We start from the raw sequence: 27952 nt of genomic DNA, 5'->3' as shown, positions 1-27952 counted from the left end.
TTGGTACTAAAAAACTTTTGGTTATTAATTCATACCTCCAGAAAATGTAAAACTTACACAAGGTAATTATCTCTCATGATGCTTTAGACTCTTGCTTTCAAAAAGCACTTGTTTCTATGAATTAGCTTATAGACAGTTAACAGCATGAATGTTTCTATGAATTAGCTTATGAAACAGTTAACAGCATGAATCAAAGTTTGTCCTTAGTTCCTAAAGAGGTTTTCTAAATTAACATGGATCTTCTAAGACTTTATTCAACATTTACTGAATCCAGATATGTTTAAATATTAGAAACTGAATGATGACTCAGATACCACCTTTACCCTCAAGAAACTTAAGTGTATCAGATGGTGACAAATTAGCAAAATAGCATTTACAGCATAGCGTTTGCACATGTTGCTAAGAGAACAATAAAAGTGGGGACATCTAAATAAGCCCAGGGGACCACTGAAGCATTTTAAGGAGGGGAGTAAAATAATTAGCTTTGGGTTTATTCATTCAATAAATTTTTATTAGGCACTTAATATCTATTGATTGAACCCTATGTTCAATAATTTTAAAAAGATCCATTCCGGAAGTAAAGTGGGAGATGGTATTTTGGTGGTGGTGGTCAGAGACAAACTTTAGGTAGGGAAACCCAATTAGGAAGCAAATGCATGAGTCAAGGTGAAGAATGATAAAGGAGACTGACTTGAGGTAGAAAGAGTGGCAATGGAGAGGAGGAGGCTAATGTTTTCTGACACTAAGTTCATAAAACCCAAACATTTGCTATCTGATTGGATATATGGCTCTAAGTGTCTGACTGCAGAGAAATAGATGTGAGAGCTAACTTTAGGAAAAAATATACCTAGCATGTCATAATGAAAGGATTTAGAATATTGAGACTGAAAAGACACTTCTGTGTGCCTAGTTTGTGGGGTTAGCGATAGGCTGCTAGCATTTCTCTCAGTATCTATCCTTAGTCTTCAAGCTACAATGCTGACTTTAATTAAAAAAAATTAAGCCAATTCATAAGTGTCTAACACAACACAACGTGCCTTCCCTGATTCCTAGATCCATATTTAGTGAGTAATAGGCTGGTCTGTTCCTGCCAACAGAATCTGCCTGCCAATGCAGGAGACACAGGCTCAATCCTTAGGCTGGGAAGATCCCCTGGAAGAGGGGAAATGGCAACCCACTCCAGTATTCTTGCCTGGAAAATTCCATGGACAGAGGAGCCTGGCAGGCTACAGTCCACGGTGTGGCAGAGTCAGATACCACTGAGCAACTGAGTGCACATGCACACACACACAGGCTGGTATTCCAGACGAGAAGTACTGCTTTTTAATTTGTTAGGCTAACATATGCAGATTTTCCATAGCAAAAAATACACGTAAGTAAGTATAAAAAGTAAAGATCTAACCTTATCCATGCTGAATAAAGCTTGGTACTGAGGGATAACAGCATTACGTGGCTCAGTTAGTATTTGTACAAGTGTTTTCTCATCTAGGCTATGCAAAGGAACTACCACAGGCAACCGTCCCACAAACTCAGGAATCATGCCAAACTCAATGAGATCTCTGGCTTCCACATGACGTAATAAACGATCTTTTTCTTCAATGTCTTGGTGAGTATTCGATTCTCCACTTCGATTGGCAAGGTCAGCAGCAGCTGCAGCCCTTCTACCTTTTCCCAGATTAGATGGTGTTCCAAATCCAAGATACTGCCAAAGAAAACACAGGTATTACAAATAACAAAATGAAGCTGCATCGTGTTCAGCATTCTGCATGCATATCTCACGTGATCTTTGCAACAGAAGAAAGTATTATCATTTATATTTTACAATGAATAAAAAAGGCTTAGAGAGGTTAAGTACCTTAAGCTCTCATTTCTGCTAGTGGTTAACAACCAGGATTCAAACTTAAGTCTATCTGCCTTCAGAAGTGAGAACCCAACCAACTCTCAGAAGAATGAATTCTAGTAAGAATAGGTAAGAACTATGAAGGGAAGTCCCTTAGAACTCAGATTATGGTATTGCAGGACATTTCCCAGACCTCTCGACTCGTATAACTTCCAAAATGTGCAAGAAAGTAGACATAGTAATTATTTTGTAACCAAAGTCAATTAATTCTGTAATACTAACAGGAGTAGAGTCTATGGAACAAGCAGTCTTACAAGTAAATTATCCACAAGCGTCTTAAGTCATTGCTAAGCATTCTATTAAAATCATAATTTGGGGTTGCATACTATCAGATTATACGATGAGTTAGAACACTGTATGAGTTAGATTTTATAAAAGAGCATGTAAGGATGACATCAAACAAAAATGGTAACTTTGTTGCAAAAGGTTGTGTATCTAAAATGTATGGACCTTGCTTTACTCAGTATAAAGAACTATACTCTAGGTAACTGTCATAGAGTTTGATTTTGATATGTCATACAACTTTTGTCAAAAGTACAAGAGAAGTACATGATATATGAGAAAACAGTCTAAGTTAATTCTAAATATTCTGTGTATGTGGACAGTGACTCTATCAGAAAGCAGAAAATTTTGCTTTCAATAATGTAAACATTAAAAAAATTTCTTAAGGATGTACCTTTCTTTTAAAAAAATTTTTATTTTTTTAATATAAATTTATTTAATTGGAGGTTAATTACTTTACAATATTGTATTGGTTTTGCCGTACATCAATTGAAGGATAATTGCTTTACGGTATTCTGTTGGTCTCTACCAAACAGTAACATCAATCAGTCATAGGTTTACCCATGTCCCCTCCCACGTGAACATCCCTCCCACCTCCCTCCCCACCCCATCAGGTTTTTACCCAGCCCCAGTACGAGCTCCCTGAGTCACACAGCAAATTCCCACTGGCCATCTCTTCCCATGGCCCCACTGGCCATGTTTCCATGTTACCCTCTCCGTACATCCCACCCTCTCCTTCCTCCCGCTCCAGCAGTGTCCATAAGTCTGTCCTCAGCATTTGTGTCTCCACTTCTGCTCTGCAGGAGTGCTATTGTTCAGTCACCAAGTCATGACCAACTGTTTACAACCCCGTGGACTACAGCACACCAGGCTTCCCTGTCCCTCACCATCTCCTGGAATTTGCCCAAGTTCATGTCCATTGAATCAGTGATTCATCTTATCCTCTGTCGCTCTCTTCTCCTTCTGCCTTCAATCTTTCCCAGTGTCAGGGTCTTTTCCAATGAGTCTGCTGTTGGCATCAGCTGAGCTTCAGCTTCAGCATCAGTCCTTCCAACAAATATTCAGGGTTGATTTCCTTTAGGATTGACTGGTTTGATCTCCTTGTTGTCCAAGGGACTCTCAAGAGTCTTATCCAGCACCACAATTTGAAAGCATCAATTCATTGGCACTCAGCCTTCTTTATGGCCCAACTCCCACATCTGTACATGACTACTGAAAAAATCATAGCTTTGACTACACAGAACTTGTTGGCAAAGTGATGTTTCTGATTTTTAACAAGCTGTCTAGGTTGGTCAAGCTTTTCTTCCAAGGAGCAAGCATCCTTTAATTTCGTGGCTACAGTCACCATTCGCAGTGATTTTGGAGCCCGAGAATATAAACTTTCTGTTTCCACTGTTTCCCCCACCTATTTGCCATGAAGTGATGAGACCGGATGCCATGATCTTAGTTTTTTTTAATACTGAGTTTTAAGCCAGCTTTTTCACTTTTCTCCTTCAGTCACATCAAGAGGTTCTTTAGTTCCTCTTCACTTTCTGCCATTAGAGTAGTATTATCCAACATATCTGAGATTATTAATCTCTTGATTCCAGCCTATAATTCATCCAGCCCGGCATTTCACATGATATGCTCTGCGTGTAAGTTAAATTAACAGGGTAACAATAAACAGCATTGTCATACTCCTTTCTCAATCCTGAGCCAGTCAATTGTTCCATACAAGGTTCTAACTGTTGCATACAGGTTTCTCAGGAGGCAGGTAAGATGGTTTGGTATGCCCATCTCTTTAAGAGTTTTCCACAGTTTTTATGATCCACACAGTCAAAGGCATCAGCACAGTCAATGAAACAGAGGTAAATGTTTTTCTGGAATTCCCTTGCTTTTATGATCTAGTGAATGTTGGCAATCTGACCTCTGGTTTTTCTGCCTTTTCTAAATCCAGCTTGAAGATCTAAAAGTTCTCAGTTCATGTAATGCTGAAGCCCAGCATGCAGGATTCTGAGCATGACCTTACTAGCATGGGGGATGAGTGCAATTGTCCAGTGGTTTAACATTCTTTAGTACTGCCTTTCTTGGGAACTGGGATGAGGATGGACCTTTTCCAGTCCTGTGGCCACTGATGAGTTTTCCAAATGTGCTGACATATTGAGTGCAGCACTTTGAGAGCACCATCTTTAAGGATTTTAAATAGCTCTGCTGGATTTCATCACCTCCACTAGCTTTACTGGCAGCAGTGCTTTGTAAGGCCCACTTGACTTCACACTCCAGGATGTCTGGCTCTGAGTGAGTGACCATACCAACACCATCATGTTTATCCGGGTCATTACAATCTTTTTTGTACAGTTCTTCTGTGTGTTTTTTCCATCTCTTCTTGAACTCTTCTGCTTCTATTAGATCTTTACCTGTTTCTGTCCTTTATTGTGCCTATCTTTGGATGAAATGTTCCTTTGATATTTCCAATTTTCTTAAGGAGATCTCTAGTCTTTCCCCTTCAGCTATTTTTCCTCTATTTCTTTGCACTGTTCATTGAAGAAGGCCTTCTTGTCTCTCCTTGGTATTTTCTGGAACTCTGCATTTAGTTGGATGTACCATTCCCTTTCTCCCTTGCTTTTTGCATCTCTTCTTTCTTCAGTTTTCTGTAAAGCCTCCTCAGACAAACCACTTAGCTTTCTTTTCTTTTTCTTTGGGATGGTTTTGTTCACTGTCTCCTGAACAATATTACCAAGCTCTGTCCATAGTTCCACAGCCACTCTAGTTTACTAGATCTAATCCCTTGAATCTGTGCGTCACCTCCACTGTTATTCATAGGAGATTTAAGTTGTACCTGACTGACCTATTGGTTTTCCCCTCTTTCTTTAGGTTAAGCTTGAATTTTGCAGAGAAGCTAATAATCTTGAGCCACAGTCGGCTCCAAGTCTTGTTTTTGCTAACTGTATACAGCTTCTCCATCTTCAGTCACAAAGAATGTAATCAATCTGATTTTGGTATTGACCATTTGGTGATGCCCATGTGTAAGGTTTATATATATTATAAAGCATTATTATAAAACACTGGGGATATAAGCCTGAAGACAGTCCTTATCCTAACTTAAAAATGTTTATTTATAGTGAGAACACATACAAATATATATATACTTTAAATTTTTTATTTTGTGTTGCTGCTGCTGCTGCTGCTAAGTCGCTTCAGTCGTGTCCAACTCTGTGCAACCCCACAGACAGCAGCCCACCAGGCTCCACTGTTCCTGGGATTCTCCAGGCAAGAACACTAGAGATGGTTGCCATTTCCTTCTCCAATGCATGAAAGTGAAAAGTGAAAGTGAAGTCGCTCAGTCGTGTCCGACTCTTAGCGACCCCATGGACTGCAGCCTACCAGGCTCCTCTGTCCATGGGATTTTCCAGGCAAGAGTACTGGAGTGGGGTGCCATTGCCTTCTCCCATTTTGTATTGGGGTATAGCCAATTTTCAATGTTGTGATAGTTTAAGGGGAACAGCAAAGGGAGTTGGCCATACATATACATGTATCCATTCTCCCCAAGCTCCCCTCACATTCAGGCTGGCACATAACACTGAGCAGAGTTCTGTGTGCTATACAGTAGGGTCTTGTTGGTTATCCATTTTAAATATAGCAGTGTGTACATGTCCATCCAGATGACCCACAGACGACACCACCCTTATGGCAGAAAGTGAAAAAGAACTAAAGAGCCTCTTGATGAAAGTGAAAGAGGAGAGTGAAAAAGTTGGCTTAAAACTCAACAATTCAAAAACAAAGATCATGGCAACCAGTGCCATCACTTCATGGCAAATAGATGGAGAAACAATGGAAACAGTGAGAGACTTTATTTTTCTTGGTCTCTAAAATCACTGCAGATGGTGACTGCAGCCATGAAATTAAAAGACACTTGCTCCTTGGAAGAAAAGCTATGAGCAACCTAGACAGCACATTAAAAAGCAGAGACTACTTTGCCGACAAAGGTCTGTCTAGTCAAAGCTATGGTTTTTTCAGTGGTCATGTATGGATGTGAGAGCTGGACTATGGAGAAAGCTGAGCACTGAAGAATTGATGCTTTTGAACTGTGGTATTGGAGAAGACTCTTGAGAGTCCCTTGGACTGTAAGGAGATCCAAGCAGTCCATCCTAAAGGAAATGAGTCCTGAATATTCACTGGAAGGACTGATGCTGAAGCTGAAACTCCAATACTTTGTTCACTTGATGCAAAGAACTAACTCACTGGATAAGACCCTGATGCTGGGAAAGATTGAAGGCAAGAGGAAACAGGGACGACAGATGATGGGATGGTTGGATGGTATCACTGGCTTGATGGACATGAGTTGAGCAAGCTCTGGGAGTTGGTGATGGACAGGGAAGTCTGGCATGCTTCAGTCCATGGGGTTGCAAAGAGTCAGACACAACTGAGCAAATAACTGAACATGTCCATCCCAAACTCCCTGACTATTCCTTACCCCTATCCTCCCCTTTGGTTCATTCTGAGTCTGAGAACACATGAAGATATTTAAGCATCATAACTGCAATGAAGGACAACTGTGCAGGAAACCTTAGCAGTGGAAAGGATGAAAAGAGGCACAACCTGGGGAAGGAGGGTAGGAAATGACCAAGAAAGTCTTCACAGAGGAACTGACTCATCATTTAACAGAATCTTAAAGAATGAACACATATCTGCCAACTGAACTGAGGTAGGGGAAAACAAGAGCAAAGGCAATAGGTTTCATATGGTCAGGATATAGGTATATTATTTAATACTGTAAGCCTGGCTTTCAATGAGGTTTGATAAAAACAATAGCCAAATGGAAGTGTTTAATCCTTCATAAAATCACTGTTACAGACTCTTTCATGTCCCGGTCTTCTTTTCATAAAAATCTATCTTTTAAAATCTTTGTCTTTCATGAAGAGATTATACCCTTCCTCCTTCAGGGAATAAAAACTAGCTCATGATTTCTCCCTAATTTCATTAAGAAGTTCAAAGATAAACAGTGACTTAATTTCCACTAACTTGAAATGATGTAAACCTTCTTTCTATCCATTTCTGATCTCTTTAGTAACGTTACTTTTAACTGTTCTTTTCTACATGTTTCTAGTTTCAATTTTATTTACAAGTATGAATTATAAATAAATATAAGAACATGGTCCTTGCTTTTGGTTACAGAATTTCGAATACAGAGTTCTGTCTCCCACTCTCCCCCATCTCTTTCATACCCACACACGTGCATGCACACACGAAGAAATAATTTCTTCTAATTTTTTTAGGCTAACTTGTGCAGAATTTCAAAAGCAAGAAAAACACAAATTGATTAATATGAAAAATAAAAATCTAACCTTATCCATGCTGAATAAGGTCTGATGCTGAGAAGTAACAGCACTACATGGCTCAGCTGGTAGCCTTATAAGAGGTTTCTCCTCTAGACTATGCAAAGGAATGACCACAGGCAACTGTTCCATTAGCAGAGCTATTTTTTTTTTTACTACTACTAAACTAATGATGCTAAAGCTGAAACTCCAGTACTTTGGCCACCTCATGCGAAGAGTTGACTCAATGGAAAAGAGTCTGATGCTGGGAGGGATTGGGGGCAGGAGGAAAAGGGGACGACAGAGGATGAGATGGCTGGATGGCCTCACCGACTCAATGGACGTGAATCTGAGTGAACTCCGGGAGACGGTGATGGACAGGGAGGCCTGGTGTGCTGCAATTCATGGGGTCACAAAGAGTGGGACACGACTGAGCAACTGAACTGAATACCAAACTAAAAAACTCAAGTAAACTGCTACTAAACATGTAAGGCCAAGACGACTTAAAGCAGGCAATATACAAAAGAAGTGATCTATGATACATTCATTTAGGTATTATATAAACCTAAACATATAATATAAAAGGTATCATTTGCAGCTATTATGTAAAACACAAAAGCATGGAAAATAGGCATGTTTTGGGGGTTCTTGCCACTATGCTGATATTATGTTTTATCCTAAGTAGGTACTGGGAATGAACCTTGAGGATATGAAAAAATAAATTCCAGCTAAAATCAAGGCTTATAAGAATGTTTAAGAAATATCTATAAACTAGGTGAGATCACAACCCTCCCTCAACCTCTAAACTACTTTCCTCCACTTGTGAATGTCAGCAGTGATCTATGAAGACTCTATGGGTAGGGGCAATGGAAACAAGCCCTTTATTGTGCTCTAGTGAATTGGGAAAGAGAAATGAGTAGAAATTTTATTGATCTCACAGTTACCTCAAATAATAAAAAAACTCAGATGAATATAAAATCAAAATCAAGTCACACTTTAAAAATGCTGATATAAAGATGATATTTAGAAATCTTCCAAATCACTACTCTGAAATTTAAAAAATAACTAGGAATATATTTCTGGTATACTCTAAGAACACCTAACTGGCAGAAAGCAGATACAAGATTAGAAACTGAGGGTCTATCCTCTAACTTCAAATGCTCTCCTAGTAACCATTCAGAAAAACTTACCTTTTCATTTTTCCTCCTGCTGATGATTCTGTCCAAACCATTGAAAGCACCAGAAGCAACAAACAGAATGTTTGTTGTATCAACTTGTACAGTTTCTCCACGTAGCTTACGGGAATTCTTTTCTGGAACATTGACTATTGTGCCTTCCAATAGTTTTAATAAGCCCTAAATAAAGAAAAAATGATTTATGGCATCATCATATAAGTGTATTATCTATTATACTTTAGATAATGGGATTCAATGGGGAAAATAATATGTGTGTATGGTCAATGATCATAACTGAAAAACACCTCCACATTCCTATAACTAACATGAAAATCTAATATACTGTCATATTTAATTATTTATAAATTTATTTAGAATAGTATAGGACTCCTGATGCATTTAGAAAACAATCAACTTCAGAGGTTGTTTTTGATGGTAAAGACATAATTCTAACATAAAGACAGAATTAGGACTCTATAAAATGTTATTCAACCACGTGGGAACATTCAAAATTTGAAAATATTTGAAGCCTTGTCTTTATACTAAAATTCTACTCTACTTTTAGTGTTAAACTTTGAGAATAGTTGTATTTTGAAATGCCTTTACAAAAAAACATTATCTAGCACATTTTATATGTATGATTGGACCTCTCTATGTCCTGGTCAAAAAACAAAAGCAATTTTCCTTACCCTGTAGTTTATGTCATAATTAGTTACCAGTAAAAAGTTAATCAATAGATCATTGTGACTTTAATTATGACTCTACAAGGAATAGAGCACTATTTTATCTTCTAACTAAGTGAAAAGAATAAAATACATGTACATAGTTCATTTATGCCTAGTTAGAATCAGAACTTTCTTCAAGCATCCTTTAGAAATGTTTAACTGGGTCTTTGTGAAATACGCCAACAAAAATTAAATTTCATTTACTTCTTTAAAATATCTTTAATTTCCTAACAAAAGGTAAATTTAAAATTGCCAACAGGTTTCTCTTAGGATCTGAACTTAATAGTCTGGGGAGTTTGGAGTGGGAGAAATAAAACAGAGTCTAATTGAATGTGAAACCAAACGTACAATATTTGGGAGGTTGATGTATTCCCTTCCTTTTAGTGGGCTTGAACAAAATATTCAACTGCTTACTTGCTGAACGCCTTCTCCACCTACATCCCGTAACTGATGAATGCCTGGCACACTGCCAATCTTATCTACTTCATCCAGAAAGACAATTCCTATAATTTAAGGAGGATTCTATTTATAATATGAAAAAGATATATACAAGACAACCTAAGCTTTAAAAGGATAGGTAGCTAGAGAGCAAGGTATTTAATCTTTAACACAATATATGCAATAGTTTAATACAATAAAAATATACTGCCAACTTTTCCACACATCATTTTGTGTAAACATTTTATAATTTATTCTTACATCATTTGGGTAAAAATAACACTTGGGTAAGATTACCAATTCTCTATGACTATCATAGTTAGCTACCCCACTAATGTTTTCAGGTTCTTTATTCTAAGAAGCAGAGACAGAGGTACAGTGTGAAAGCAAAAGGTGGATACAGGGCTGGTACTAGCTAAACTTCAGCTTATTTTTTCCATCTATATTCTTGTCCTAAAGGAATTTAGACAGGAAGCTGTCAAGCTCTTCATGTAAACAAGGAGAGATGATACAGAAGGAAAGGAGAAATGGAGCATCTATGACACTCCCTAGGTAGATAAGTTAATATGTTGCTATATACATCTTGCGCTCTCTTGCACTTATCTTTTTCCCCTCCCTCAACCCATTTCAGCATTAGGAGTCTGGAGGAAAGTTAGAACAGAATGGAATAAATAATTTGGCCTGTTTTCACTCTAGTAATATTGCCAACTTATGACAATAAGACAAAGCAAACTTTGTGGCCCTCAGTCAGTATGCTAGAAAACTTAAACATAGCTACTTTTATATAGTTATTGAATTTGACTCTTTGACTCAAAACAAAAAATATATTATCTCTTGCTATCAGACTGCTTCCTCAACAGACTATATCTAAGGACAGACAAAGTTGCTGAAACATACCTTGTTGTGCTTTTTCTACATTATAATTGGCATCTTGGAGCAGCTTGGCAATCACAGATTCAATATCTTCACCTACATATCCAGCCTGAGTCAAAGTGGTACAGTCACAGATAGCAAAAGGGACATCAAGGCATTTAGCTAGAGTTTGTGCCAGAAGAGTTTTACCTATAAATAGAAACAGCAACAATGGGCCTTCGGTTTTCTTAAGAGTGAGAATCCCCCAGTCATAAGACACAGGTTACAGAGTCATCCAAATTCTATTTTCTTAAATGAGTGGTAAATTTTTAAGTAAGTTATTTACCTGACCCAGTTGGTCCAAGCAGCAAAATATTACTCTTTTCAAGTTTGATGTCATCGTGGGAAGAATCCAATACTTCACCTCCTCGTTTTTCCTGAGGTATTTGTTGATTTACCTGTTGCTGCACTGATGCTCCTAAAGCATTACCATGTGGACTAATTCCAGCAATCTGAAGTAACTCTGAAAAAATGCCAAAGCTATTAGAGCTTCATTTGCTTTCACTTGAAAAAATGCCCAATAAAACCTTACATCTAAAACCAATACTTATTTAGAAAAAAATAAGTAAATATTCTGACATTTTTTTGTCTTACCTAAAAGGGAAGGAAGTCTCAAATTATCTAATGACAAATGTGTAATACATGATGATTATTCATAGAACCTCAAGCAAAGGAAATGTATTCTTTTTACCTTATTTATATAAACTTGTATGAAGAATATCCTTTTACTGAAAAGAAGGCAGTATAACAGAAGGAGAACAGTGTCAGGAGTCAGAAAGCGTCAGAAATTTGGTCCTTTCTTTGCCTCTGAATAGCTATATGATCCTGAGCTATGTCATCATATACACTTTGTGCTTCTGTGCCCTAATCTATAAAATGGCTAACACCTGCCCTCTCAATTTTAAACACATGACTGGAGGTTTAAGAACAAAATGCAATCGATTTAGAGGCACTCTGAAAGACAAAGGTATATGTACATATATTTGTACAAATGAAAAGAAACAGTGTTGTAGAGAAAGGATAAAACATTGAACTGAGGAATAGAAAGCTTGGGTTCTAGTCTCAGCTCTATCACAGGAACACAGCAGGTCACCTGGCTTTACTGAGCCTGCTTCCTTAGTGAACCACTCTACAATCTCTTCCACACTTAAAAATGATGCTGTGAGTCTACCAGAGAAACCAAGTATGGTACGACTCAATATCCCTGGCCCTACCTGAATTTCTGATTTGGATCTCAACTGGATCACTGAATTTCCTTTAGCAGACATACAATGTTAATTATACGGGAATTATAGTGCTGGTGAACTAAGAGTTTATCAGCTGGATCGCTTTAAAAAAAATCTTTTTCTCCCCCTCTCAGCTAAGGAAAGAATCCCAATACTCTTTGGAACTAGCTATATTTGTAAATATCCACATTGCTCCTGGCTCTCAGCATTTAAGGTACCTGGGCTCATATCATATGTCTATATTTTCTAGATTTAGTTGTAGCTTGTTTCTATCAGTATTTTCCAATGCTTTATTATTTTAAGCAAACCAACAGACAGATCTTCGGCAAACATACTACTGAAATTCTGTTCCATCTGGCTGTCATTTTCAAACTATCTTTGGGTCACACCCTTTGGTAAAGGGTTATTCTCTTCACCAAGAATAACAGGCATTAAATAAATATTTGAATTTAATTAAACTGTACTACATTTGAGGGTTAATGGTCAGTGAATAATTCACAATGCTATGCCTCATTACAATTCACATCAGGTTAAAAAAAAGGCAGTCTTCAGTTAGCTAGCTATCCCCTGCCAAACAAAAAAAAAAAGAAAACTTTTTTTTTTTTTTTAAATTTCAGCAAAATCTAGTTAGGAATTCTGACAGTATAAGGAGGTGCTTGGCTGAAGAATAGGTCTGCCCAATGGGGAAAGATGATTTAGGTAACTTGAAAAGAACTGTAAGAAGCGTATTACCTACAGTGGAATCACATGACACACATGTTCAACTTTATGATTTAAGTTTTTTAAAAAAGAGGAATACAGAACAAATGATGTTTGTCATTCCATTTATGAAAATATGCCCCAGGGTAAACTTGAGAAAACACCCCTGTTCTTTCAGTTAAGTCTCTGTTTGTGCACATCTCTTATTGCCTAAGCAGCTCTTTACAATGAGGACTACTGAGTAAGCAGGCTAGACTAGTTAGTTGTATGGAGCAATAGGGCCCTGGGCAAAACTTAACATTTCTGTCCTTCAACTTTCTTATATGTAAAAAGGTGGTGAAAATAATCATTTCTGTCTCATAGGCTTGGGGAAGATGAAATGAGTATATACGTGTAAAACGCTTAAAACAGTGCCTGGCAGATAGTTTTACATGTGCTTTGAAAGAATTTACTGTTAGTATTACTATTTTCCTAGTGTGTAAGCATCTGTATAACATAGCCCTCATACGCAAGCCAACTAGTTCATCTGGTATTTAACATCAGAAAAATTTATGTTCCACTGATGAGGGGAAGAAACCATCAGTCTTAAAATGTTAAAGAGACACATGTTGATCTCTAACATGTGATTTCCAAAGGAATTTCCAAGAATATTTTAATTATATATGACTTTAGCCCAATGTCCTAACATTAGAACCTAATACCCCACATAGGAGAAGACTAAATTATACATGAAAGTAAATTCTACACAAGCTCTAAAAATATTAATTTCTAAGCCAATCAATATAGGTAATTACAAATGATTTTGCTTACATCCTTAAATACTATTACTTGTTAACATTTGTATTAAATCACTACGATAGACTTTACTAATTCATACTAGTTTCACCAGCCACCTGCCCAAAATTATGAATATATAATGATGGCATATTTTATTACATGTAATAAATTTTACATGGAGAAGGAAATGGCAACCCACTCCAGTATTCTTCCCTGGAGAATCCCAGGGATGGGGAAGCCTGGTGGGCTGCCGTCTATGGGGTCACACAGAATCAGACATGACTGAAGTGACTTAGCAAAAAATAAATTTTATGCCAGAGTTGCTGAACTCATTATGTTCTCATGGCTCATCCTGAATATACAGTACAATATTCTGATGTTCAAATATTAGATGCATAATACTGTTTGGTTCAAAGGCAAATGTAAACTTATCAAACTTATAAGCGAAAAATGTTCACAATGGTTTATCTATTATTTTTTGCCTTTTGTGACAACATGAATCTTTTTATGGTAACTTTGGAACCTTCACCCTTTCTTTGTGTAGCAGCTATCTCCACCTCCAAAGAAATGAGTGCAAGACATCAGAATGGCCACTATCATTGGCTTATCATGTCATTCCATACCCTCCATCAGACCTCCTGATGATTTTAGGGGCAGTCTAGAGCTCTCAATAGTGAGCTGGAGCTTATGCATAATTTGTAAGCCTACACTAAGTTTCATAAACACCAAAAAATAATGTAGTTTCTGGCAAAGAATAGCTGAAAGATAATACACCTCCCTTAAAATATGTCACTTACAGGCAGATCAACTTTAACTGTATTCTTTTTAAGGAAAAAAAAAGGATACAACATTCAAGGTACAAATTTTAAAAAATACAACTTCTGTTAAAGTGCAGATCTAGATTTATAGAGGAAAACTACATATAATACTTATTTCTTTATGTTATAAGAAATATCACAATAGAAAAGATAAAATCAAATATCTAAAACAACCCAACATCTATTAACTACACAAATTAGCTATAAAACTGTTTCAAAGTTATATATGCCATGTATAACAAACAAGTTTAAAGAATATACGATGCCTGTCTTAGTAATACACAAACAAGTACATATCTATCACAACTAGTGCTGACAAACTTCACTGAGGTAAATCTAAAAAGGAAGAGTGACTGCAGAGGAGGACCTGAAGAGAGGTCACTTACTTGTAAATCTGTACTCATCCTCCCGTCTTCTTATTTCTAACTCTAAGAAAGAGGATGAAAATGGCAACATGAAAATATTATATATTTGCTTAATTTAGGGGAACAAACAAGGAGTATTCCACTTCTTGCCCTCTTCCAAATATAAAGAATATGTTCATTGTTTTTTTAGCTTTCTATAAATTATGAAAGAATTTATATGCTACCTCTTTTCTGTATTAAAAAAAAAAACCAAACATGCTTAATGATGGCTGTATAGTTGCTAATATTCACATTTGTCAAATACAAAGTGGCTATTTTAAGAAAAGAAATGTAGTAATTTAGGTCTTCAATAAGAATTTAAACCCCTCATTATAAAGACCATATAACCATTTGCTTTTCCAGCACCTAGAAGAGTTTAACTTTAATTTGTTGACTGAAGGAATCAGAAAAAATTATTTTGCTCCATGACCAAACAACAATATTTGGACTTTATAAGTCATAAAGGTTCCAAGTCCTTCATCAGTTACTATGAGTATACCTTCTAAAAAATTAATTGATTCTACTATGTAAATATTTTGCAGTAAGTTCAAGCAGTGAACAAGTGTCTTCATTAAGGCAATAAATTATATATTAATACCTACTAAAAGTAATTTAATACTAAAAGTACTTAGCAAAACTCCATAAAATTATAACACAGCTAAAAGAATGTAAACAATAGATATCTGTAGGACAACTCCAAAATTACAGGTCCCTAGCCAAAAAAAAAAAACCCTTATTTATATTTTACTGTAGTCATAGTTTTTTAAATAAAATCATTCTGTTAATATAACATATACATTGTCCATAGTAAATTGACATTACACAGTATATTGGTGCATTAGAATCTATCATTAATAGGAACTATACTTTGAATCACTTACAAATTTGCCCTGAACCTTGCACTGTGTAGCTGAGGCCAAAACGGAAAGAGCGCTGAATATGTTCTGTAAGACGTACCATTTCCATATATCTCTGACTTAGGAAAATTAAATTCTGTGTCCTGAACCAAAAGAGAAGAACTCAAGAGTTGTATACAGAACACTGCAATAATCTAGTCGACAAGACCTATGGTCAAGCCTACAACTCAAAAATGATGTCTCAATTTGTACACGAGAACCTAAGCGCATATACCTGAAAATAAAGTTTTAAGAAATAATACTTAACAAGTTAACAGACTCTGGTATTTTCTACTCACACTTACTAACTCTCTTTTTTTTTTTTAATCTTTATTGAATTTGTTACAATATTGCTTCGTTTTATGTTTTGCTTTTTTGTCCACAAGGCATGTGGGATCTTAGTTCCCTGATGAGGGTTCGAACCTGCACCCCCTGCATTGGAAGGCAAAGTCTTAACCACTGGACCACCAGGGAAGTCCCCTAACTGTCTTTTTTAAATGCTGTTGGAAATGAACTGGAATGATTTCATGAACCACTAACGGGAAGCAACCTGCATTTTGAAAAATGTTGTACTGTACTAAAAGTATTTTAACACAAAAGCAAAGAGTTGCAAATAAGGATTACCTCTAAGCACAGGAATCTCTATTTTGGTCAGTTATCAAAATACTAACCTCTAGGTGTTAATGATGTCTGCTTCTCAACTTCTGCCTGCTGTCTCAGATTAGCTGGGATATTATTATATATTCTCTTGTAATGATTGTATACAGCAACTGAAAGCACCTTCTTGGCAAAAGACTGGCCAACAACGTACTTGTCGAGGTAGTTATAAATCTGAAAAATGATTAGAAATGAACAATTTACTGTGAATCATCACAATATACACACATTAGAGTTAAATACCGAGCACATTTTTTTTTGGCTGCACTGCATAGCATAAGAACTTTCCCTACCACGGATGGAACCTGTGTCCCCTGCAGTGGAGTGCAGAGTTCACCACGGGACCACAGGGAGTCCTATATACTGAACTCACTTGCTTACAGTTTTAAATTTGAACAAAGACTCTCATTCAAAACAAAATGCCAAGGGCATGATACATTATGCAGCAATGATTTCAGAGGCTCCAAACCTTAAAGATACAACACACCATTCATTTGTTCTCTAGCTTAACAAAGTATTCCTGTACTTTTCCAATGCTATGCCAGTTTCTCTTCTATAAACAATGCCAATGATCCTAATTTTTGAAAGTTAATGTTAAAGTCAATTAGAATACCTACACTTGCTACCATGGGTCTAAAGCTGTTATCTTTAATGAAATAAATTTAAGAAAATTTTACACCTCTTTCAATCATATGAATAATATTCTTCACAAAGATTACATCATAAAACTAATTTTTTCAAAATAGGAAAGATATAAGCATCTGAATGCAGAGTTCCAAAGAATAGCAAGAAGAGATAAGAAAGCCTTCTTCAGCGATCAATGCGAAGAAAGAGAGGAAAACAACAGAATGGGAAAGACTAGGGATCTCTTCAAGAAAATTAGAGATACCAAGGGAACATTTCATGCAAAGATGGGCTCAATAAAGGACAGAAATGGTCTGGACCTAACAGAAGCAGAAGATATTAAGAAGAGGTGGCAAGAATACACAGAAGAACTGTACAAAAAAGATCTCACGACCCAGATAATCATGATGATGTGATCACTCATCTAGAGCCAGACATCTTGGAATGTGAAGTCAAGCGGGCCTTAGAAAGCATCACTACAAAGCTAGTGGAGGTGATGGAATTCCAGTTGAGCTGTTTCAAATCCTGAAAGATGATGCTGTGAAAGTGCTGCACTCAATATGCCAGCAAATTTGGAAAACTCAGCAGTGGCCACAGGACTGGAAAAGGTCAGTTTTCATTCCAATTCCAAAGAAAGGCAATGCCAAAGAATGTTCAGACTACTGCACAATTGCACTCATCTCACATGCTAGTAAAGTAATGCTCAAAATTCTCCAAGCCAGGCTTCAGCAATACGTGAAATGTGAACTTCCAGATGTTCCAGCTAGTTTCAGAAAAGGCAGAGGAACCAGAGATCAAGTTGCCAACATCCACTGGATCATGGAAAAAGCAAGAGAGTTCCAGAAAAACATCTATTTCTGCTTTATTGACTATGCCAAAGCCTTTGACTGTGTGGGTCACAACAAACTGTGGAAAATTCTGAAAGAGATGGGAATACCAGACCACCTAACCTGCCTCTTGAGAAATCTGTATGCAGGTCAGGAAGCAACAGTTAGAACTGGACATGGAACAACAGACTGGTTCCAAATAGGAAAAGGAGTACGTCAAGGCTGTATATTGTCACCCTGCTTATTTAACATCTATGCAGAGTACATCATGAGAAACGCTGGACTGGAAGAAACACAAGCTGGAATCAAGATTGCAAGGAGAAATATCAATAACCTTAGATATGCAGATGACACCACCCTTATGGCAGAAAGTGAAGAGGAGCTAAAAAGCCTCTCGATGATAGTGAAAGAGGAGAGTGAAAAAGTTGGCTTAAAGCTCAACATTCAGAAAATGAAGATCATGGCATCCGGTCCCATCACTTCATGGGAAATAGATGGGGAAACAGTGGAAACAGTGTCAGACTTTATTTTTTTGGGCTCCAAAATCACTGCAGATGGTGACTGTAGCCATGAAATTAAAAGATGCTTACTCCTTGGAAGAAAAGTTATGACCAACCTAGATAGTATATTCAAAAGCGGAGACATTACTTTGCTGACTAAGGTCCATCCAGTCAAGGCTATGGTTTTTCCAGTGGTCACGTATGGATGTGAGAGTTGGACTGTGAAGAAGGCTGAGCGCTGAAGAATTGATGCTTTTGAACTGTGGTGTTGAAGAAGACTCTTGAGAGTCCCTTGGACTGCAAGGAGATCCAAGCAGTTCATTCTGAAGGAGATCAGCCCTGGGATTTCTTTGGAAGGAATGATGCTAACGCTGAAGCTCCAGCACTTTGGCCACCTAATGCGAAGAGTTGACTCACTGGAAAAGACTCTGATGCTGGGAGGGATTGGGGGCAGGAGGAGAAGGGGACGACAGAGGATGAGATGGCTGGATGGCATCACTGACTCGATGGACGTGAGTCTGAATGAACTCCGGGAGATGGTGATGGACAGGGAGGCCTGGCGTGCTGCGATTCATGGGGTCGCAAAGAGTCGGACACGACCGAGCGACTGAACTGAACTTTTTCAAAATAGGCATTCAGTTCAGTTCAGCCACTCAGTCATGTCCGACTCTGCAACCCCATGGACTACAGCACGCCAGGCTTCCCTGTCCATCACCAACTCCCGGACCTTGCTCAAACTCATGTCCATCGAGTGGGTGATGCTATCCAACCATCTCCTCCTCTGTCGTCCCCTTCTCCTCCTGCCCTCAATCTTTCCCAGCATCAGGGACTTTTCCAATGAGTCAGTTCTTCGCATCAGGTGGCCAAAGTGTTGCAGTTTCAGCTTCAGCATTAGTCCTTCCAATGAATATTCAGGACTTATGTCCCTTAAGATTGACTGGTTGGATCTCCTTGCAGTCCAAGCGACTCTCAAGAATCTTCCCCAACACCACAGTTCAGAAGCATCAATTCTTCGGTGCTCAGCTTTTTTTTTTTTTCCAGCTTTCTTTATAGTCCAACTCTCACATCCATACATGACTACTGGAAAAACCATAGCTCTGACTAGACAGACTTTTGTTGGCAAAATAATTCTCTGCTTTTTAATATGCTGTCTAGGTTGCTCATAGCTTTTCTTCCAAGGAGCAAGTGTCTTTTAATTTCATGGCTGCAGTCACCGTTCACAGTGATTTTGGAGCCCAAGAAAATAAAGTCTGTCACTGTTTCCATTGTTTCTCCATCTACTTGCCATGAAGTGATGGGACCTGATGCCATGATCGTAGTTTTCTGAATGTTGAGTTTTAAGCCAGCTTTTTCACTCTCCTCTTTCACTTTCATCAAGAGGTCCTTTAGTTCTTCTTCGCTTTCTGCCATAAGGGTGGTATCACCTGCATATCTGAGGTTATTGATATTTCTCCCACAGTCTTGATTCCAGCTTTTGTTTCATCCAGCTTGGCATTTCACATGATGTACTCTGCATGTAAGTTAAATAAGCAGGGTGACAATATAGAGCCGTAACTTACTCCTTTCCCAATGTGGAACCAGTCTGTTGTTCCATGTCCAGTTCTAACTGCTGCTTCTTGACCTGCATACAGATTTCTCAGGAGGCAGGTAAGGTGGTCTGGTATCCCTATCTCTTTAAAAATTTTTAAGAATAAAATGATGTTTTATACTCAAAAATCATTATACCACCTGTATCAAATGTGATTTAATACTCACAAACATTTAGCTTTTTCTCAGATATTAACTTTAAAGCTATACATTTATCTAAATGGCAATCTAAAACTCTTATTCTTGGTAGAAACTAAAGCTCTATATGTAATTTGGTTATTGCCAATGGCTTAGCACCTAGAGTTAATTCTTTCAGCTTTTAGTTAACAGAAGTTAACTGCTAATATTCACCAACTCCCGAAAAGAGTTATTTTCTAGAACTTTATTCTCTAGAACTCCGACTCAGATTCTGAAGTCTATACAAATTAGTGAGGAACATAAAGCTTAACAGCTGTATTTTCCTTTATTTTTACATAACAAATTCTATAATGGTTGACCATATATACGTTGTTATGGTTTTTAACAGATGCTTCCCTGGCGGCTCAGACAGTAAAGCGTCTGCCTACAATGTGGGAGACCCAGGTTCGATCCCTGGGTCGGGAAGATCCCCTAGAAAAGGAAATGGCAACCCACTCCAGTATTCTTGCCTGGAAAATCCCATGGATGGAGCCTGGTAGGCTACAGTCCATGGGGTCGCAAAGAGTCAGGCATGACTGAGCGACTTCACTTCACTACTTCACTTCATGGTTTTTAAAAATCATCATTCTTCATGAATTACACCCACGATTTAGCACATTTGCAGAAACAAACGCACTGGTATCTCAATGGTCAAAGAAAGCAGAGGGTGAGAAATAACAAGTGTGCAAACACCACCTGAGACATGGCCAGAGATAATAACACAGCCCAGAAGCAGGGCTCCTCCTTCTCAGAAAGTACACGCCAAGTACCCAGTGAAGCTGGTGGTATACTCTGCTGTGTCTCACATGGCTAAATCACAATCCACCTGAGACTTCAAGAAAGAGCTGACACCATAAAAGTCAGTGTTATACAGGAGGGCCCTGGCACATTGGTCATGAAAAAATACTTGCTTCTATTGTTAGCCTGAGGCTGTTTTACTTCTAATAAAGTGGATTAATTTAAGAGGGAAAAACTGCAGGCTGCTGTTATTTAGGGATCCAAACTAACAAAAACAAATCCCCAGCTGTTCTATTTTAAGGATATCATTTTAGGTTAACAGTATTAACACTAATAATCATCAGCTGTATTGCATTGCTATGAATACAGTAATCATGATATGGGAAAACAGCAATGGACCCCATACCTAAATTTCAAGTATCAAATATCAGTAACAATTCAGCCAGACACAGCCTATATTATAAAGAACTTACAAAACTTGTTTAGATGCTAGTATTAAGATTCAATATAAACTGGAGAGAGGGGAAGCAGTGAAATGTTTTCAAGATAAAATGTTTATGACACTGAGCGAGGACTTATACCTTCTTGGGGGGAGGAGGCGGTTTCTGTTGGAATGCCAATTTTACAGCTTCTGCTGCTGATTCAGGTTCTTTAATTATGCTTTTCTTTGAGTCTGCTTCTGATAACACAACAAAAAAATGATGACATTTTTCACACTTCACAAAGCGGGTGGATGCTGTAAAAGGACAGAGAAAAATAATTCAAATACTATTTAACTTTAAAGACTCATTGAAAATTGAAACCTATGTATACTTGACGAAAAACTTGTAGTTCATTCCACTAGCCACAACAGTCAGCCTAATTTGCACCTAAAATAGCTGATAAATCTGAGTTCAGTAAACTATATTCTATTCATTTCAGCTAGGTGTGACAGATTTTCTCTAGAGAAAAGATTGGTTGAAATTCTTTCGACTTCTCCATTCACTAAAGTTCTGGGTTTTTCTTTTGGAGGCGGGTGTGTACTGTGCAGTTCCGGAGATCTTAGTTTCCTGGCAAAGGACTGAACCCGGACCCTTGTGAAAGTGGGGTGTCATCTATTAACAGGGAATTTGCCCTAAAGTTAATTTTAAAAACTACCACTATATTAAGTAATTATTTTATTCAAATACTAGAATGAATAAACTGTGGGTAAAAAGTACAGTACAAATAAATTAATCTGTAATAAAATTAACATTTTACTACAAAAAATTACAAACACACAAAAGTTGAAAGACAAAAATCCATTTTAATCCCTAAAAAATGTAAAACATATATATATATATTAAGGTTCTTTTCAAACCTGTGAGCATTTCTAAGACCTTGACTTGGTAAATATATAAAACTATTTTATACCTTTCTTCTTATCTTTATTCCACTAATTCCTATTTCTTTGACCTAAAAACCACTAAGAAACTGGGACTTCCCTGGTGGTCCAGGGGTTAAGAATCTGCCTTGCAATGCAGGCTCAATCCCTGGTCATGGAAGTAAGATACCACATGTCATGGAGAAACTAAGCCCATGCACCACAACTGGAGAGTCAAGATCCCATGTGATTGAAAAGATGCTCAACATCACTCATTATTAGAGAAATGCAAATCAAAACCACAATGAGGTACCACTTCACACCAGTCAGAATGTCTGCGATTCAAAAATCTGCAAGCAATAAATGCTGGAGAGGGTGTGGAGAAAAGGGAACCCTCCTACACTGTTGGTGGGAATGCAAACTAGTACAGCCACTATGGAAAACAGTGTGGAGATTCCTTAAAAAATTGCAAATAGAACTGCCATATGACCCAGCAATCCCACTGCTGGGCATACACACCGAGGAAACCAGAATTGAAAGAGACACATGTACCCCAATGTTCATCGCAACACTGTTTATAATAGCCAGGACATGCAAACAACCTAGATGTCCATCAGCAGATGAATGGATAAGAAAGCTGTGGTACATATACACAATGGAGTATTACTCAGCCATTAAAAAGAATACATTTGAATCAGTTCTGTTGAGATGGATGAAACTGGAGCTGATTATACAGAGTGAAGTAAGCCAGAAAGAAAAACATCAATACAGTATACTAACACATATATATGGAATTTAGAAAGATGGCAATGATGACCCTGTATGCAAGACAGCAAAAAAGACACAGATGTGTATAGCGGACTTTTGGACTCAGAGGGAGAGGGAGAGGGTGGGATGATTTGGGAGAATGGCATTGAAACATGTATACTATCATGTAAGAATTGAATCACCAGTCTATGCCCGATGCAGGATACAGCATGCTTGGGGCTGGTGCACGGGGATGACCCAGAGGGATGTTGTGGGGAGGGAGGTGGGAGGGGGGTTCATGTTTGGGATCGCATATACACCCGTGGTGGATTCATGTCAATGTATGGCAAAACCAATACAGTATTGTAAAGTAAAGTAAAAATAGAAATTAAAAAAAAAAAAATCCCATGTGATGCAACACAGACCCCATATGCTGCAACTAAGACCCAACACAGTCAAATAAATAAATATTTTTAAAAAGCTAAGAAACTAACAAAATATAATCATACAGCTTTTGGAAACAGCACAGGGCAGTTAAAAGTGAAGATGAAACAGGTTTCTCAATGCCAAGGCATCAGCTATAGATATTTTGTGTTTAAAACAAAAGTGATTTCCTCTTTTCTCTCTTTTAGGATACAGGCACATATTCTTAATCTTCTCCAAGCCTAATTCCACTAATGGTAACCAAGAACCTCAGAAAGCAGCATGGTAGAGAATCCTATACAGACTATTAACAGATTCAGAGCAAAATATACACAGGAATTAGTTACATGTTGGTAGGTCTAGTAATATATTTTTGTGTTACATTTGTGTAACCTAACTAAACAGATAAAAAAGCAAAGAAAAATGATTTTTAAAACTATGGGAATCTCTGCCTTTGGGAATATTGTAACTACCTATCCACAGATTACAAAAAAAACTGCCCTGACTGGCAAGCACACCTCCATCTTCACAAATAATCAAAGTTTAAAAAAAAATAGACCACTCCACATTTAAAAAATAAATTTATTTATTAATTCAACCAATTTAATTATTACATATCTGCTCTTAAACAAAAAGCCAATCAAAAATATACATTCTGGACAAATTCTAGCCACAAATTTTAAACTAGATGAGGGATCACGTGTGTATTCCATTTACCAATCACCTAGTAAGGCTTCCCTAAAGAAAAAGATCAAGCTATTCCAAGTACTTTTGATTAACACAAGTCAAAATTTATTATCAACAATTCCCATCAATGGAAAAGACAGTGGCTTTATGTTATAACCAGGCACCTATTAGTAACTGTTACTGATGGTAGTAAACAGGGCAAGGATTAAAGGGCAGGGAAGCCTCTAGTCTAGTTCAGGCTGTGTCACCGGAAAATCTGGCCTGAGAACACGAGAACGAAATAGTTCTCTGAAGAAATTAGGTCAAAAGGAAAGAGAAATACTGACAGAAACATTCCTCTTTGCTTATTCCTCACTCCTCCTTGAAGGGTTGCTTAAATTCTACCTGAATATTTGTAGTACTGTTTTACACTGAAACACATTCAACATTATCCAGGTTCAACTTATCAAAATGCTATTTCAGAAAAACAAGTAAACAAGCATTGCAATACATATTTTTTATTCCTAAAACAAGGGGCAAAATCTGATTTTGTTAAATTTTCAGGGGATAAATAAACCTCCTTACTTTAAATGATTACTACAGGTATTCTATATTCCTTTACAAACAGAATACTGATGCCAATAAACATGCTTGTATAGTATATCAACAACAGAAGAAAGATTACCTTAGTAAAAACCTTTTCAGGATATTTGCTTAAATGAAAGTTCTTCATAATTCTGAAAAAGTTTCAGGGTCAAATATAAAATCTCCAAACCACTGCATAAAAGTTTATCCTCACTCAATGAGACACATAATTACAGTAAGCCTTCAAAAAGTATTATATACATACGCATAAAAACTAAAAGCTCCATCTAAAAGCAACAGAACATGCAGTATGATTCTGTTTAAATGAAATACAAAAACAGGCAAAACCAGTCTCTAGTGATGAAGGTCAAGGTAGTGGGTGCACTGGGGGAAGAGAGGTTAGTGACTGGGAAAGAACATGAGGGAGTCTTCTGGGGTGCTGCAAATACTGGTATGCACATCCATCACACTGTACATTTAGAATCCATGCGTTTTCTTTCCTTTTCTGTATATAAATTATCCCTCAATTTCCCCCTTAAGTTAAATAAGAAACAAATTTTTTAAAAATCCCAAGAAAAGCCCAAAATAAAAAGACCCAATAACTTAAGGATCTACCTTAAATAAAACTAGGGACACTATTCATAAAGTTATTTTTTTTAAGGGGAAAAAAAAGGGCAAAGAAAAAATTAATATATATACTTATAACCAACAATCTTAGATATTATTTTAATTTCTGATGATTTTCTAAATATTCATAATGGACTGACAGAAATGGTATTTTATTTCAACAAAGTCAGTCAAGCAACAGTAATACCACTATAAGAAAACAGAAAAATCACTATAAACATATTTGTGAGAGGAAATATGTACAGGAAGATCAAGGGGCTAAGAACAGCTTTTACGTTTAAAAATCGATAATGAAAGTTAATGAAAATCAAATTTCAGTGTCATGCACAAAACGTTATTGGAACACAGCCGATTTCACTTCTTTACACTGTCTATGGTTGCTTTCGCACAGTAACAACAAAGGAGAAAAGTCCCAACAGAGGCAATATGGCCCATAAAGTCTAAAATATTTACTATTTGGTCTTTATAGTAAAAGTTAACTGACTCCTATACAGCATTTAAAAATAAAGAACTACCCAAAGGATAAGAAAAATATTTGCAGATCACGAATCTAGATAAGGGCCCAGTATTCAGAATAAATAATTCCTCCACCTCAACAATAAACAGATAACCCTCACACACAAAAAAAGGAAAAGAAAACTCAACCTAAAAATGGACAGAAAGTTTAGTCTTCTCCAAAAAAGACATACAAATGGTCAATAAGCACATGAAAAGATATTTAACATCTAGTCATTAGGGAAATGTAGATCACGACCATGATGAGATATTAATACCACTTTCTATCCCTATGATGGATGGCTATAATAAAAAAAAGACACCAGTGTTGGGGATGTAAAGAAATTGGAACCCTTATACCTACCTTGTTAGTGGGGATGTAAAACGGTACAACATCTATGTGCTGTACTGTGCTTAGTCGCTCAGTCATGTCCAACTCTTTGTGACCACACAGACTGTAGCCCATCAGGCTCCTCTGTCCATGGAATTCTCCAGGTAAGAATACTGGAGTGAGTTGGCATTTCCTTCTCCAGGGGATCTTCGCAACACAGGGATAAAACCCGGTCTCCCATGTTCCAAGCTGATTCTTTTCCATCTGAACAACCAGGGAAGCCCAAGAATACAGGAGTTGGTAGCCTATCCCCTCTCCAGGAGATCTTCCTGACCCAGGAGTAGAACTGGGGTCTCCCACATTGCAGGCAGATTCTTTACCAGCTGAGCTACCAGGGAAGCCCTTATACCTTGTTAGCAACATCTACAGCAGTCCCTTAAAAAGCTAAACAGTTACCATCTCACCAAGCCATTCCATTCCTAAGCATATAGCCTGCCTCTCGGGGCTCCTCTCAATACAGCTTAACCATTAAGAATTGTTTATCAATTAAAATTGCTGGGTGGCTCAGATGGTAAAGAATTCACCTGCAATGCAGGAGACCCAGGTTCAATCCCTGGGTTGGAATGATCCCCTGGAGAAGGGAACGCCAACTCATTCCAGTACTCTTACCTGGAGAATTCCATGGACAGAGGAGCCTAGTGGACTACAGTCCACAGGGTCACAAAGAGTTGGACATGACTAAGCGACGCACGCACACAAGCAAAACAAGGAAGCAAAGAGTTTTCTTAAATTATCTTATACCATAACAGTTCAAAGCATTACTAGTCCAAGAGATTTTTAGTATCTGGTGACTATAAGAGAGACTATTGTAAGTTCAGGAAAAAAATAATTCTGATGTATATAAGGTATAATGTATATATTTCTGTGCAATTAATGATTTACAGAAAAGGCAGGGAAAAAGAAGAACAGAAAAAATACTACTTACACACAAAGGTCTCTACGTGTGTGCATAAGTCACCACATTTAGGACAGCGAAGCTGGTTTCCACCTTTCCCAGAATTTCCAGAGCCTGATTTCTTACTGCTTCCCTCACTTGCTGATTTCTAATGTTTGTGCAAGAAAAGAAAAAGTGTCAATTATTACTTTCAGGCAACCACCACGTAACTTGTTTGTATTTAAATTTATGTTTATATTGTTTGTAAATTAATCTTATAAAAAAACTAGTTCTAGTAAAAACATTTACTGTTTCCCTTCTTTACATGGTTATGATCCAGCATGTATAATAATTAGCTTTTTTTCCATGACAGTAAATACTAGAGGAAAAAAATGTCAATAAGCATTAGTAACTAAAAAACTTACTATGAAATTGAATTGAGAGTTATTACCATGACAAGTAGCGACTCAACTTTCTTAAATCTAACTTCTGTTATCTCTAAAAAATAGGGAGGGGATAATTTCACCTACTTTAGAGAGGCATTGTTAGGATTAAGTGTGTATATGAAAACACCTAGCATTCTGTCTCACACATATTAATAACTCAAGTGTTAGTCAAATTTGGATAATAAAAAACATGATTATTCACTGACCTAATAAAGTTACCAATCATCTATTTCCTAGCTAGAGTTCAGTTCAGTTCAGTCACTCAGTCATGTCCGACTCTTTGGGACCCCATGGACTGCAGCACATCAGGCCTCCCTGTCCATCACCAACTCCCGGAGCCTACTCAAACTCATGTCCATTGAGTCAGCGATGCCATCCAACCATCTCATCCTCTGTCATCCCCTTCTCCTCCTGCCCAGCATCAGGATCTTTTCAAATGAGCTACAGAGTAGCCCACCATTAAGTCAAACAGATATCCAAGATTTTTAGGTAGAGGATGAAGTAAGGTTTATATTATCATGAGTTTTAAGAGCTGTGTAGAAGTAGAAAAGGATGGCTATTCTTAATCCAACCAACCATCAGACTGACTACATAAATTATTTAATGAAGCTTCTTTACTGTGTTGGGGTGTTAGAAATTTTAATTATTGCTTACCAATGAAATGCTTATCAAATAATGTTATGGTTCAGGCTGATACACA

The 27952-nt window shown here is 37.3% G+C and overlaps 1 protein-coding gene across 1 annotated transcript in view; it reads right to left on the bottom strand.

Moving 5' to 3' along the window:
- The window catches only part of CLPX (caseinolytic mitochondrial matrix peptidase chaperone subunit X), a 42917-nt gene that overhangs the window by 8082 nt on the left and 6883 nt on the right, over positions 1-27952 (bottom strand). Inside the window, exons 3-11 of the mRNA XM_068964053.1 lie at positions 26858-26975; positions 21238-21392; positions 16218-16377; positions 14633-14674; positions 11013-11189; positions 10712-10876; positions 9791-9879; positions 8667-8831; positions 1403-1702 (exon numbers count right to left, since the gene is read on the bottom strand). Coding sequence (XP_068820154.1) covers positions 1403-1702; positions 8667-8831; positions 9791-9879; positions 10712-10876; positions 11013-11189; positions 14633-14674; positions 16218-16377; positions 21238-21392; positions 26858-26975 — 1371 coding nt within the window. The remainder of the gene's footprint in view (positions 1-1402; positions 1703-8666; positions 8832-9790; positions 9880-10711; positions 10877-11012; positions 11190-14632; positions 14675-16217; positions 16378-21237; positions 21393-26857; positions 26976-27952) is intronic.

Source organism: Capricornis sumatraensis, chromosome 2 (assembly GCF_032405125.1).
Source record: "Capricornis sumatraensis isolate serow.1 chromosome 2, serow.2, whole genome shotgun sequence".
Taxonomy (NCBI): Eukaryota; Metazoa; Chordata; class Mammalia; order Artiodactyla; family Bovidae; genus Capricornis; species Capricornis sumatraensis.
Note: the sequence above shows the minus strand (reverse complement) of the source record. Positions and strands in the feature narration are given on the sequence as shown.